The 13,254-nt window shown below is 37.8% G+C and overlaps 1 protein-coding gene across 8 annotated transcripts in view; it reads right to left on the minus strand.

Annotated features, from left to right (window-relative positions):
- ABLIM2 (actin binding LIM protein family member 2) overlaps nt 1-13,254 on the minus strand; it is a 131,262-nt gene that overhangs the window by 37,243 nt on the left and 80,765 nt on the right. For 4 of the 8 annotated variants that reach the window (XM_066548671.1, XM_066548668.1, XM_066548664.1 and 1 more), the window contains exons 8-11: nt 11,088-11,146; nt 8,102-8,179; nt 3,391-3,537; nt 1,500-1,532 (exon numbers count right to left, since the gene is read on the minus strand). In XM_066548671.1, coding sequence (XP_066404768.1) covers nt 1,500-1,532; nt 3,391-3,537; nt 8,102-8,179; nt 11,088-11,146 — 317 coding nt within the window. The remainder of the gene's footprint in view (nt 1-1,499; nt 1,533-3,390; nt 3,538-8,101; nt 8,180-11,087; nt 11,147-13,254) is intronic. The other 4 variants (XM_066548672.1, XM_066548670.1, XM_066548666.1 and 1 more) reach the window with 1 other exon arrangement.

Below are 13,254 nucleotides of genomic sequence, written 5' to 3' on the forward strand. Positions count from 1 at the left end.
ATATCCCACACTGTATTAAGTGTCAGTCACTTATCATGAATCCATACATTCATCTTTAGATAAATTTGGCTTCTCTGGGACTATCCTTGACTCTACAGAGACGTACAATATTCTCACATCTTCAGGTTTATCCTGTGGACAAGATATGCTCCATCCCTTCAACATCACTCCAGACCTACCAGCTACATTTTCGAAAGTGGAAAATCAGTTTAGTATAGTGGCCAGCAGCATTACTGTTTTAATATCAAATTCAGAAGTAGTTTTACAAAAAAGCAAAGAACAACTGATGCCTTCCCAAGTGTGCAGTGTACTGTAGGAATTCTGCCACCAACTCCTCTCAACATCCAGCTCGAGGTGTTTCCTTCCCACTGTACCTACATCATGTAATACCCACTCTAAAATTTGTGGAGAGAATTACAAGCAGTATTGCAATGGCTCTACAAAGTCTTGTAATGATATTTAAATATCACATGAGTGTCAGCTAATGGTCTGTGATGTGTCCAGCTGTGTGACACATGTATGGAACTCTCCTCTAACAAAAAATGCCTGCAACAAAACTGGTGACAAGTTTGCAGATGATGATGCCCAAGCACCTGATCACAGATTCCTCAAAAAGAGACAGCAAGCACAGAGAAGCTGGATAACATGGGAGTATACACAAATCATGGCAGTCCCAACCTCCACACCAGTATCTGTTCTGGAACTTAATATTGCCAGTTTGGTAACTGAATTTAAAGGATATTGTTATAATCTTACAAAACATCAATTTTTCATATTGTTTCAGACCTTACCTTTGTGTACCTTGTGTCTCTGCAAGGAACAATCAACCTACTCCATGTCACCAAATATTATATGAAACATGCTTTTATTTTTAAATTACCAAAAAAATTACATCTCTACTGGTTAACTTCTCTGTTAACTGAGAAGATATGGAACTGAGTTACTATCTGGGAAAACACATTAAATGCTTTCACTGCTTCCAAAGTGATGTTTCTTGAAACAATGACTAACTTAATTAATGCACATCAAAATAGATCTAGAAGTTCAGGTATGTGCAAATGATTTAAAAGTAGATGCACACAAATAGTATAAGTAGTTTAACTATTTGTGGAATAAAAAAATGAGAAGAATAAAAGAAGAGAAATCTATGCCAAGCACTAATTTGAATCAGCTCACACTGGCAGCTTTAAATGTGAACATAAATCATATTTCCCAATATAATTTATTCAGTAGAGCTTGAAGATGTGACCACCATACAACCTTTATTTTGGAAAGCAGAAACATGGATGACAGTGGAGACAGATGCATACAGATGACAATCCAGAAGCAGAGCACGTATTGAACACAAGTAACACTCTGAAAATCATAAATTGTAAACCCCATGCACTGCAGAGGCAAGGGGCAAACCCCACATTTCAGACACTGCTGGTTAATAATATGACCAGGTTAATGCATTACAAAATGGGTCAGAATAGGAGAACAAAGGCACTGGGGATTACCTCAGTAGGTGTTGGAGAGAGCAACTGAGGTGACTGCAAACAGCAACACACAACAAATTAGTGATACAAATTCATGCATGATGTTACTTGTGAGAAGAATTACTCTTAAAATATCACTATCCACGTATAACACATGATACAGTTAGGAAAAACACCTGTCAATTAAGTTAGGGCAATTTTTTTAATCTGTTTTGAATTAAGTACATAAGAACTAATATATAAATATCTTCATATCTATCTTTGAGTGATTTCTCTACTACAGAATCCTGGGGTCTGGTGAGGCCAGTCCTGAGGCACAGAGAAGGGCAATAGGGAACTCCCAGTTAAACTGCCTGAAACTACACACAATCCCTAATTAAATCTGCATTGAAGGACCTCAAAACTCAGGACTAGAACTGACAGTTTTAAGGGAAAGAAAAATGCCTGCACTATTTATTTTCAATCAAACATCATGTAATTTGACAATCTGCTGCTCATTTTCCTTTCCAAATCAAACACTATGTTTGGTTAGTTGAGCAAATAGACTGAAAGTACTGCAGCTGCAGGTAAGAAGCCAGGATGCTGAAATTTGGGAGACAGGATTTTTTTTCCTCCCTGGTAGTATCAAGGATAATAAATAGTTGGAGCACCAGGAAATATGTTGGACTGCAAACACAGTCCATGTTTGGTCTGTGCACCTCTGCCAAGCCTGGATGATACCAGGCACTTGAGAAAGGCCACAGCCATCAGCAGCACCAAAAAATTTTGACATAGAAAGGAAGTGATTATGCTCCACATGTTTAGGGTGAGGTAGCAGCTTTTGATTTTGTGAAATCAGAAACCTCAATACCATTTAAACCCTCTACCAAATACAATTAAATTATTTTTGAATACTTTACAATGGAGCTATCATGGATGAGCACTGTGCAGAGAGGGCTTGGAAGAAAGTCTGCAAAATCTAACATATGCACTGCACTTCACCTGACAGTGATACCTTAGTGGTACTGATTAAGTGTAAAAGGTGCAAGTGATAGCATGACTAGGGCTTTTATTAATATCATGACCATTAATTATAGCATTTATTTCTGCTCATTTACTGACACCTGGAGAGAACAAAGCAGACTTCCATGCTACACTGTATGTATATTGCTCTTATCTAGCATATTGGAAAGGTTTAAATTGTAAACATTTAGCTAAAAGTATAAAAGCAATCAGAAAGTCAAATGAAATGCACGTACATTCAGAAAAGAAAAGATAACTTGCATGACAGGAGTTATATATAAATATGTTTCACAAAGCCCAGAATTGGTATTAGTTATTAGTATTGTGTTAAATTAGATTTCATTAGCACAAACTGTATCATATTAGCTCTGCATATGAAAAGGCTGAAGTGCATGCATGACATGAGGATGAAGTTAAGTAAGGGACAGTTGAAAGAAATTTGTACACAGGAAAGTGATACCATTGTTTTGTTACCAAAATAACATGATACACTTTGTTAAAAAAAAAAAAATCATGAAAGACATTTGGCTTTGCTTCTCCTTTTTGCATTGTAATTAGCAATGGCTCTTGTTTCCTACCGCATGCAGAACTACTCCCATGGAAAAACATTTTAATTGCATGTCATGTCTTTAAAAAATGATAACAGAAAGCAGTGTTTTAATGTCTATAAACTAAAAAATGAAAATAACAGAAATTAACATCTTGGGTTTGGTTTTTCTCTTTTTTTTTTTTTTTTGGAAGTCATTTGGAATGAATGAATGACATGACTCAATTAAAATTAACTAGAGCTACAAAAGTTACATTTAAAAAAAAAAACCATTATGCACATGTTAATAGTCTTTGGCAACATGTTCAATGATGCACATAAAACCTGAAACTCAGAGTAAAAAAAATACCCATGTTTCAGTACCTCCCCGTAACTATGCCTGTCATCTGAAGAGTAACTGATATATGGAGAATAGGAGATCATATCTGGGCGGTCAATGTTATAGATGGCTTTATTTTTAGGAAGAGCAGCCAAGTCCCTGTAGTCAAGAATTTCATCTCCAAGCTTTGCCTAAGAAAAGGAGGAAAGAAAGCAGTGAGAATAAGAAAGAATATGAGCAGGATGCAATCAGACAAGGAAAGATAAATGTAGGTAGAAAAGTCATAATCAACCACTTTTTTTGTTTGTGAACATTTAAATCTCTTGTATTTACTACACTATGCTAAATATTAATGCTGTTTTCTTTTATATACTGTTGCCTTTACCTTGTCACTGGCATTTGGCTAACAGGAGTAGCATGGCATCATTCCAATTCCCTGGTTACATCCCACTTACTCCTGGATGCCCAAACACATACAGGGGACAGATACTGTAGCCTTTTTCAGGCAAAACACACTGAATTTTGAAGTGGTTTTGGTGTGCAGAATTCCCTTGCTGTAAGCAGTAGTGAATAATCAAATATGTATTTCCAGCATATACTCTCCAGATGCTGAAAAGCATTAATCAGCTCTTTGATCTTTCCCATTCCCTTGTGTCCCACAGCTTCACCTCCTTTCCTATGTCCAAGCAGCCCTTGATTATGGGTCACAAACCAGCAGATGATGGATTTGCACCATGGTGGAAGATCACAGATTCCACTCAAGTCAAGTTCAAATCCTCTCATGAGGCTCACACAACCAACAGAGGGAAAGGACTGTGCTGGTCCCTGTTCTCCTCCTACTACACATATTCCAAAAGAGTAATTTATTACCAAGCTGCCACATTTGCACAGATTACCTTTAGGATAATTGCACCAAAACTGACACCAGCACTGTCTCCAGTGTTGTAGATGTGACAACAAGTTGGCCACACTGAGAGTGGACAAATGGGCAACATAATGGTCTCATTCCCACTTCAAGTTTTGCAGAAGGATAAGCTCTTTGTTGGCAACAAAACGATGAGTGAATCTTGCTGTGCTCTTAAAATCGCAGTATGATCAGCTATAAAATTGTAATAATGTTTTCCACATGCAAAAATACAAAAGTATCCAGATTTATGTGTGCAGTAATTCTGTTTTTTCTTAGTATGAGCTAAGAAAAGTTCAATAAATTTTCCAGGGAAGTTTTCTATCAGGTTAATAATCCAGGAAAAATTTAATCTGACAACTTCCAGTTACCCCTTTTTCTAAAACAATGCATGAATTTGTGCAAACATAAACTGCATGAAAAGAAGGAAGATTACTCTTGAATAAGAAACCAGAACCAAGGTGCCATCACCATCACATATTCCCATCCTCAAAACTAATGAAAAAATGTGTTTTAACCAGGTACATGATTCTTCAGCCATCTACAGATCTCACTCTCTTTGCAGCTCCTTTCAGAAGCTAAAGAGCAATGAAATATCCCCTTAATGAAAGTAAGTCCCTCCCTGCTGAGAAGGCAGGAGAGAGCTCTGGTGCAGAGACAGCTAATGCAAAGGTAAAGAATCTGTCTGTCCCATCTGTCCCAGAAATACTTTGGGCAGCATTATACCTACAAGGAAGGCCAAAGAGGCTGTGATTTCAGTTAAGGTATCCAGGTTTTTGGCCATTATTCTAGTGAATCCAAAGTAGTTCAGAACTGGGAATATTTAAATCTGAATTACAGTAATTTTGGTTCTCCATCTAGATGTGCAACTTCCCATTAGATTTCAGATGTCAGAGGAGTAAAACTTAACTTATTATGCAATTCCTTTCAGTTTAGATATAACAATGTGGGCAAATTTGGATGAAGAAACACCTTAGGGATATAGCTGCTTTCTAAACAATTCTTCAAAATATTGAGTCTACACAGTATTTTTATTTTATTTGTTTCACCTACATTCAATTATGTGAATGGAGTTCAAATCAGCTCAGGAAAGCTCAAATTACAGCTGAGAGGCTTCAAGCCATTTCTTCAGTAATTTGGTATTTAGGGTTCTGGTAAAACCATGCTGTAAGTACAGAGTATCTGTTTCATTTGGAATATGTAATTTTACAAACATATAATTGTGAATATGATCTGTATAAAAATATAGTGTGATTTCTATTCCTTGTATGAGAGCACATATAACACAGCTATGTAAAGTAATGTAAGCCTTCCAGTTGGGTATATTAGGTTGGAGCATCTAATTCTGCCTTAATAAAATTAAGCAAAGTATAAAGCAGGACTTTTATTTTAACGTTATTTAATGGCATAATTTAGAAATCAACACATTTTTAATTAGGAACTCCGAGGGGCTGCCAGCACTAGGGCAAAATTTCAGTCTGGATATAATGAAGTCATCCCTACAGGTCATGAAAATATGCCCTTTACCTTCGAAAGGCACTGGCCTGTGCCCTCTCTCAGTGCAAGAAGACACCAAATTCTGTTATCAGTAGATGAAGAAGAAGTGGTATGGCTTTAGCAAACCATCTGTATGAGGCACATTCACATTTATGTCAAAAAAACCCCCTTTTTTCACCTTTCCCTATGTGACCACACCACCACGGCCCAGAGGCACAGCTGCCCTGCCATGGGGTGGTGCCCATGATGATGTTCAGCACTGCTCTGACCACAACAAACTCACAGTTCCTAAGATGGAACTGTTTTCTCTAAACTCTTCTGTCCATGAAATACTCCACAGAGCTCACCAGCTGGTAAGGTACAATTTTACTACAGGTTTAATGACTGGATCTATGCTACTGCTGAAAGCTGCTGCCCTGTGTGCACCATCCCACCCTGTTCTGCCTTCTACACTAGCATTAGAAGTCATGTAGACAGCTTGGGTTTTTTGGGGTTTTTTTTGCCTCTTTGGTTGTCTGGAGGTTTTTCCTGAGTTATTGTTTAGCTCAGTCTGGCCTCAAATTTGACTGCATATCTCTGTGTACACACTAGTATTAGCAGCAAAGAGGAGATGGGAAGGCAAAGCCAGAGAGGGACAGGGCTACGTGTGGGTGGGACCTTCCTTTCAGTGGCAGCAAGAATTTAGGTTTGGCAAAAACAGCCACAAAAGCACACAAGACAGATCTTGAGCATGTCTGTATGTCATAACACTCCTGTAACAGAAAACACATGTAAAAACAGATAGCCAAGGGACCATTGTGATAATATAGAAGTCTCTAACATGTTTTTAATTCTCTTTACTTTCCTGTTTCTGAAAGCCAAAATAGGATTGATTAATCAATCAAAATCAAGTTTTGACAATTAAGCAGTGAGAGATGGGACAGACAGAACAAGAACTTGCACTGCTCTGGGGAGTCTTTTTTTCTGACTGACTCATATTGCTAGTCAACTTTATTCTTTCCCAGTCCCAGCTATATATTACAGTAAAAAACATCAGGGTTGTGTGCTGATTTAATGATAGCCTTTAAAAACAAACAAGCAAACAAACAAAACCAGAAAAGGAGAATGGAGGTTCATCCTTGACTTTTAACAACTAGTGAAGCATGTTTAAAGTTGTAACACAAACATCAATAAAAACAGTATCATCCTGCAGTTAGATAAATGTCTCTAAAAACATATAAATCTTAGGAGAATTCTCATGCTTAAAAACACAATGAGATGGTCCCTGCCTGAAAAAAAGAGCTCATCTGACCAAAGAAAGTGCTTATATGATAATAGGCACCCAGCACAATGAACTGTCTTCACAATGACATTTCTTGGCTGGTAATACACCACTGGAATTCAGCAGCACTCAGAGTCACAACAAGCATCTAGAGAAGGGGCACTTGTTCCACTGCAGGTTCAATCTTACTCAGATAAAGCCCACACTGTATTCAAAATAACTTTTATTTGAGGAAAAAAGACAAGTTTTGATCCAAAGCACTCTTTTGCTTGCCTCTATGTAGGAGATAAAAGCCCTTAGTATTTGTATAATAACCTCTCTGGAAGTCAATTGCATCTCCAGCAAGTTTCTCACTATATGGCTCTAACTGATGAGGATGACCTGCATACCTGAAGGATACTTGGCCAGGAGAAAGAAAAGCCCTGGAAATGCTCAAGTCCTGCAAGAGATATCTGCATGGATCATACCACATTTGCATTTTTTATCTATTGCTGGTAGCCTTGAGAATTTGAACACTACACTAGAGAAATTTTGATCTTGAATTGAAAAAAAAACCCCTAAGATTTTATTATACTTGTTATTTTAAATTCTCTCAATGAGCTTTTCAGAGTGCTCCATAAACCATAAACACATCAAAGGTCCTCTGAGTGAGGGACTGGCATTTGGCACGGGCAGAGTCCTGCAATCACACACATGAGAGTTCCCATAAGCAATCAGATACAGGCTCAGGAGCTCAATTTAAACAAGTTGTGCTCAAATCTAAGCTTGTAATCTACCTGTGGGCTGTACTGTTTACTTAAACTTTTCTTTTCCGAAAGAACTGTGGTATTCTGCAGGCTTTGGTATAAGCCAGCTCTAGCTGTAGTGTAAGTGCTACAAATACACCACAAAATATAGGAGGAAAATGCCAGGATCCTGTAACAGCAAATGCAGTATTCAGATATTTTAAACTTGAGAAAATAATTCCATTTTAGAGGAATCATCAACTGCAGTGCTTTAGAGGCACTAACTTTCCGTATAATGTGCTAAATTGTAGGAGGAAGCATGAGGTTTTCCCCATCTCACAGAACAAATTTCACTGGGAAATACTCACATAGATCACACGGCTTGGGGAACCTGATGTACTTGAAGCAGGTACAGAAATAATACTCTCAGAGGAAGTCCTAGTTTCCTATGGCAGGAGAAGTGAAATAGATAGGAAATACAGGAGAGTCAAAGATAATGTAACAGTTATTTGAAAAAAAGCATACAAGACATTTAATTTAATTCAATCTCTACCACTCAAAAATGACGTATTATAGAGAGCTCAAAATATGGAATTAAAAATAAAAGAACACTCGCAGACAATCAATTTAACCTTTTAAAAGTGCAGGAATTGTTTTACACATGGCTTCCTTATCCCTTCTTCAGAACAAAATGGCCCAGAGCATTTCTGGGATGGCAGGACAGCCTTTGGGCACTCTCAGAGACAGTTACAAGACAATATAGTAGCAACATTTTTACTCTAAATTTATGCCATCAAACCATTCTACATTGTGACTGGACATGTCACACTGCCATGCCATTTACTCACAGTGAAACATGGAAAAGGATAATTTAAGACAGACAGTCTAATTAAACACCTCTTCTGCATAATTAAAGCACTTTTCAGTTTTCCAGAACTTGAGTAAATGACATGAAAGTGTCATTGATACACTGATGTCATGTACAAACCATGAGGTCCCTACAGGACACTCAATGCAGAAGAGAAAAATAACTTTAGAATAATTACATTATTCCAATGTTTTGAACCCTGTTGAAGTCAAATGGCAGTTTTGGATAAAGCTCAGGATTTCCAGATAAAGCTTCAGGGCTTCTTTCTGTGTCCTGAGCATGGTCATGGGCATCTGGCCCAAGGCAGCCAAGCTTGAGCAGAGGGATTGGACAAGATGACCTCCAGAGGTTCTCTTGGAGCTCTGGGTCTTTCCAAGGACAGACAAGAGTCCTTTTTTCCTGACACCCCTTGGAAGAGCCCAGTCCTGGCTTTCCATTGGCACCAAGGTCACTGGAGTTCCCAGCATGAGCCTTGCACATTTCCAGTAACCTCTTTGGACTGCCCAAGTGGAAACCAGTAACAGGTGCTGCTCTTCAAGGGTCCTTACAGGGAGCAGTAAAGCTCAATATCTCCCTCCATGACCCAGACAGGAGGATTGAGCACATCCCTGGCAAACCTGCAGATGACAGCCAGCCACGTGGTGGGGACAACACACTGGAGGGAAGGGGTCCATGGGATCCACAGGGATCCTGATAGGCTTGGGAAGTGGGGCCATGCAAACCTCATGAAATTCAATAAGGCCAGTGCAAGGTCCTGCACCTGGCAGGGGAATCTCCAGTGCCACCTCCACAAACTGGGTGGTGAAGGGAGAAGAAGGACTTGGAGGATACTGGTGGCTAAAGAATTGGATATGAGACATCCCACATCTCACACATGTTCTTTATTCTCTTCATGACCCATTACCCCTTTTAGTATCCCCATCCACACCTGCTCCACATCATCTCCCAGCTTTTTCAATAAAACCTCACACCTTTGTCTCTGTCTCTATTGTCTCAGTTCATTTTCTGTACTACACATTTTTCTTCTTCTTCCACCTACCTCTTTTCCCTATTTTATTTGCTGCCTTTTTATAAACCTTCCTTTCCCTTGCTGCTTTGATTTCTCCTGTCTTTTCCAGCATCCTCCCTTCTGCTTAAAATCTCACTCTCCCATCATCTTTCTTTATGCTGTCACTCTCTTTCACAACTTCTTTTTCCCCTCCACTCCATCTTCAAAGTTTTGGAGCATGCTGCCACTTTCTCCTCTTGCCTTTGTCACCTACTTCAATTACATGCTGTTCATGTATCTATATATAGGAAGATAACTTAAAAACAACAAACTGCAAGGTCGAACAGTAAATTTCTCAAGCAGTAGATCTCATTCCAGACATTACAAGTTATGTTGAAAAGTTCATTATTACTCTCTTAAAAATGGCATCCTTCCTTCTGGTTTTATTTTTTCAATAGTGAACATAAAGATCAGAAAATAGGAAAAACTCCAGGAAAAAGAAAAACTGCTAGTCTTGGGAAAATTATTTGATATTCAGAGCTTGTCATAAACAACACCAAGCAATCACTTCCCAAACACATGGGTACAAAAATTACAGCCAAGTTCCTTTAGGGTAAAGCCCAAACAAGTTTGGGTTTTTTTTCAAGCTGTAATTTAGTCAAAGTTGGACTTTCTGACACACCAGATTTAACAATCTTTTTATGGATGCTGCCTGCTGTTCTGACTTGTCCCATGTGCCTTCCTCCAAGACTTGAACCAAAGCAGAGCTTTTTTGAACAAGGATACCAAGGGTACCACTTGGAGCATCAGAGAACATCAGCAGTGAAAAACCCACACTCGGCCTCTACATTAAATGAGATAGTTATAACTCATTCCCACCACTTCAGAAGGATCATTAATTCTTCATATCCTAGGGACAGCTTATTTATCTGCTAATCTTCTGCCAGAATTCCCCCCCTTTTCCCCTTGCACACAGAGAGGTGCACAATCATCCAACTTAAGGAGGTACTTAAAGCCAGAGATTAAATTAAATTGTGGCTGGCTTGCCAACATTTTAGAAACAAATAATGAAACAGAAACTCCAAGGAAGTTTTTTTTTGTAAAAATAAATAAAGTCTCCTCTGATCTTTTAAGTTCAGAGCCACATGAGAAGAGAAGAGGTCATAAACTGTTAACATCATAATCAAGCAGAAGTTAAAAATTAACTTTTTTTTTCTTATTCATGTTTTCACATTTTTATTTACTTAGCTTATACATATATATATAACTCTTAGGTCAACACTCTCCTTTATCTATGGCTTTAATCACTGATTAAAAGTAGAGTACTTATATTACATGATTACATTTCATTAGCAAACTGGATTCCCGTTAGTTAAGATTTAAAATTACAGTAGGGAAAATTTTCCAAACACTTCCATCCATACCTGATGAAAAAAAAAAATGATAGAGAATAATATGGTAATCAAGTAAGATTGGGTAAAAAATACAGGTTTTTTACCTTGTTTTTTTCTTCAGCCTTTGCAGCCTGTCTACAAACTGGATGCCAAATGGATGTTCCTGCAAAGTAAATGTAAAGTTCTACTTAATTCAGTTCCATAATAAGAACCTTAAAAAAGATCAAAATAAGAACATTATTAAACCCTCCTATAACGTTTTGTAAGACGTAGGTTACTGACTAATTCCCGTCAGCGCAGGACACTTTCAGAGGTCAAGAGGACAGCCCCTCAATCCCATTGAGCCTCATCACAGACATTTAAAAGACTTCAGAAAGCTACATGTACCTCAATATGGCAGATCAACATCAAAATCTGAGTCCTAAGGATGTGATATGGGATCTCTGGAGCTCTACCAATCCAACCTCCTGCTCAGGGAGCTCCCATTACAGCAGGCAGGGCTGTGTCCAGCTGGGCTTTGCCTCTGTTTCATGGTAAATTTTGCCTTTATATATAGTTAGAATTTCCTACACTCCTGTAATACATATTCCTGTAGTAGGAGGCTTGGCTCATACCCAGCATGCCGTGGTGGGATGGAATTATACACAGCACTGTGCCTTGTAACCCTAGCTGAAAATCTACTCTAACATTTATTCACTGTTCCAATCTTGTCCTTCCCACATGTTTGTCCACGTACACTTCTAGCTACTAAGGAACTGCATAAACTCAGGGGAATGTCCATCATGGAGGAAGCAGGAGATACCAAATGAACCAATTCTCTCTTGCATACAGATATTGAAATGAACATCTTAATGAAAGTAAACAATAAGTGTGAGACAAACTTGAATAGTTTTGCACTAGTCACAAAGGAAAAAACTATTTCAAAAAGTTGAACATGATGTTTAAAATAGTGTTCAGTAGAAGTGGAATGTGCATAATGATATAAAATAAAATAGTCATTTGCAAGTCTTAATAGTAAGAAGAAACTTTTATGTTTTTGCCAGTCTGAGCCCAGACATGGCACAGATAAAAGCTCAAGAGGTAAACAATGTGAGTGCACTACAACTTCTGCCTGACTAAACTGGAATCTGAGAACCTCTGCATAACAAATACTTTATGTTTATACTGGGTGGGGAGTATCAAGAAGAGTTATTGAAAATGCTTTGTTTTCACAGCAGTTTGATAATTTTCTAACCAGTGGATTTTGGAAACACAGCCTTATTTCCCAGAAGACAGATGGAGATCATTAGAATTTATTTCACAAAAATAACTCAGATGAACCCAGACTCTTGCAGTAAAAGAGTACCTATAAGAACAGACAAGATAAATTATGTTTACTAAGTTAATGAGTTTTTTGTTACTGAATGACAAAGAAACATTTTTATAGCACCTTTAAATTTAATGCTAAGTTCTCTTCCACTTACAAGTGGATTTGAGTTTCCCTTATTTGTCCCATAAATTGCTTCAAATTATCCCAATGGATTTAAGAAGCATTTAGATTTTTTTTAATCTACTCCTGTCTATAGCCAAGCAACACTGGGAAACATTTTCACACTGAATAAAAAATGTCCTTTCACCCAGCAGCTGTCTGTTGGATGACCACTGTTTAGGCAGTCCAAATAACTGATTATAGATCTCTCATGGCATTAACACCAGTTTCTGATGGAAACTGCTCTCCATGTGAAGACAAAAAAAAAGGGCATGACAGTAAGCTGGTGTAAACATTCCATGCACCAGAAAATACAGTAAAACAGATCCAAATTAAGAGAACCTGAGCATACCTTGCTATTATTTGAACTAATAATCAGAACAAAACCTAACAAATATCCACCCTTACAACAAATGGAACTTAAAAAGAAGATTGACTTGCAAACAATTTTCAGAAGGTTTGAAATCTAGAAACAAATTTGTAGTTTGATATACTTTTTTAAAGCATTGATTAATTATGGGGTTTTAGCACAGCTAAGATCCTTTTCAAATAGAAGAACTGAAGCATTTTCTGGTTCCTGAGGGGAAATTCATGAGCACAGACAAGTATCACTATGCCCTTTAATGAGCTTGTTCTTGTTGCAAACCAAAGTGACAATAAAATTGTCATTTAAAATAAAGTCCTAAACCATAATTAGATCTTACTGAGACCACTGCTGTGTTCTAAATAAAGTCTAACTTTTCCAGCTTAAGGAAAAATTTCCAAGTACACTTCTAGAAAACCATGGACAATTGAGAAGTTGT

The sequence above is a fragment of the Molothrus aeneus genome, chromosome 4 (assembly GCF_037042795.1).
Source record: "Molothrus aeneus isolate 106 chromosome 4, BPBGC_Maene_1.0, whole genome shotgun sequence".
In the NCBI taxonomy this organism is placed as follows: Eukaryota; Metazoa; Chordata; class Aves; order Passeriformes; family Icteridae; genus Molothrus; species Molothrus aeneus.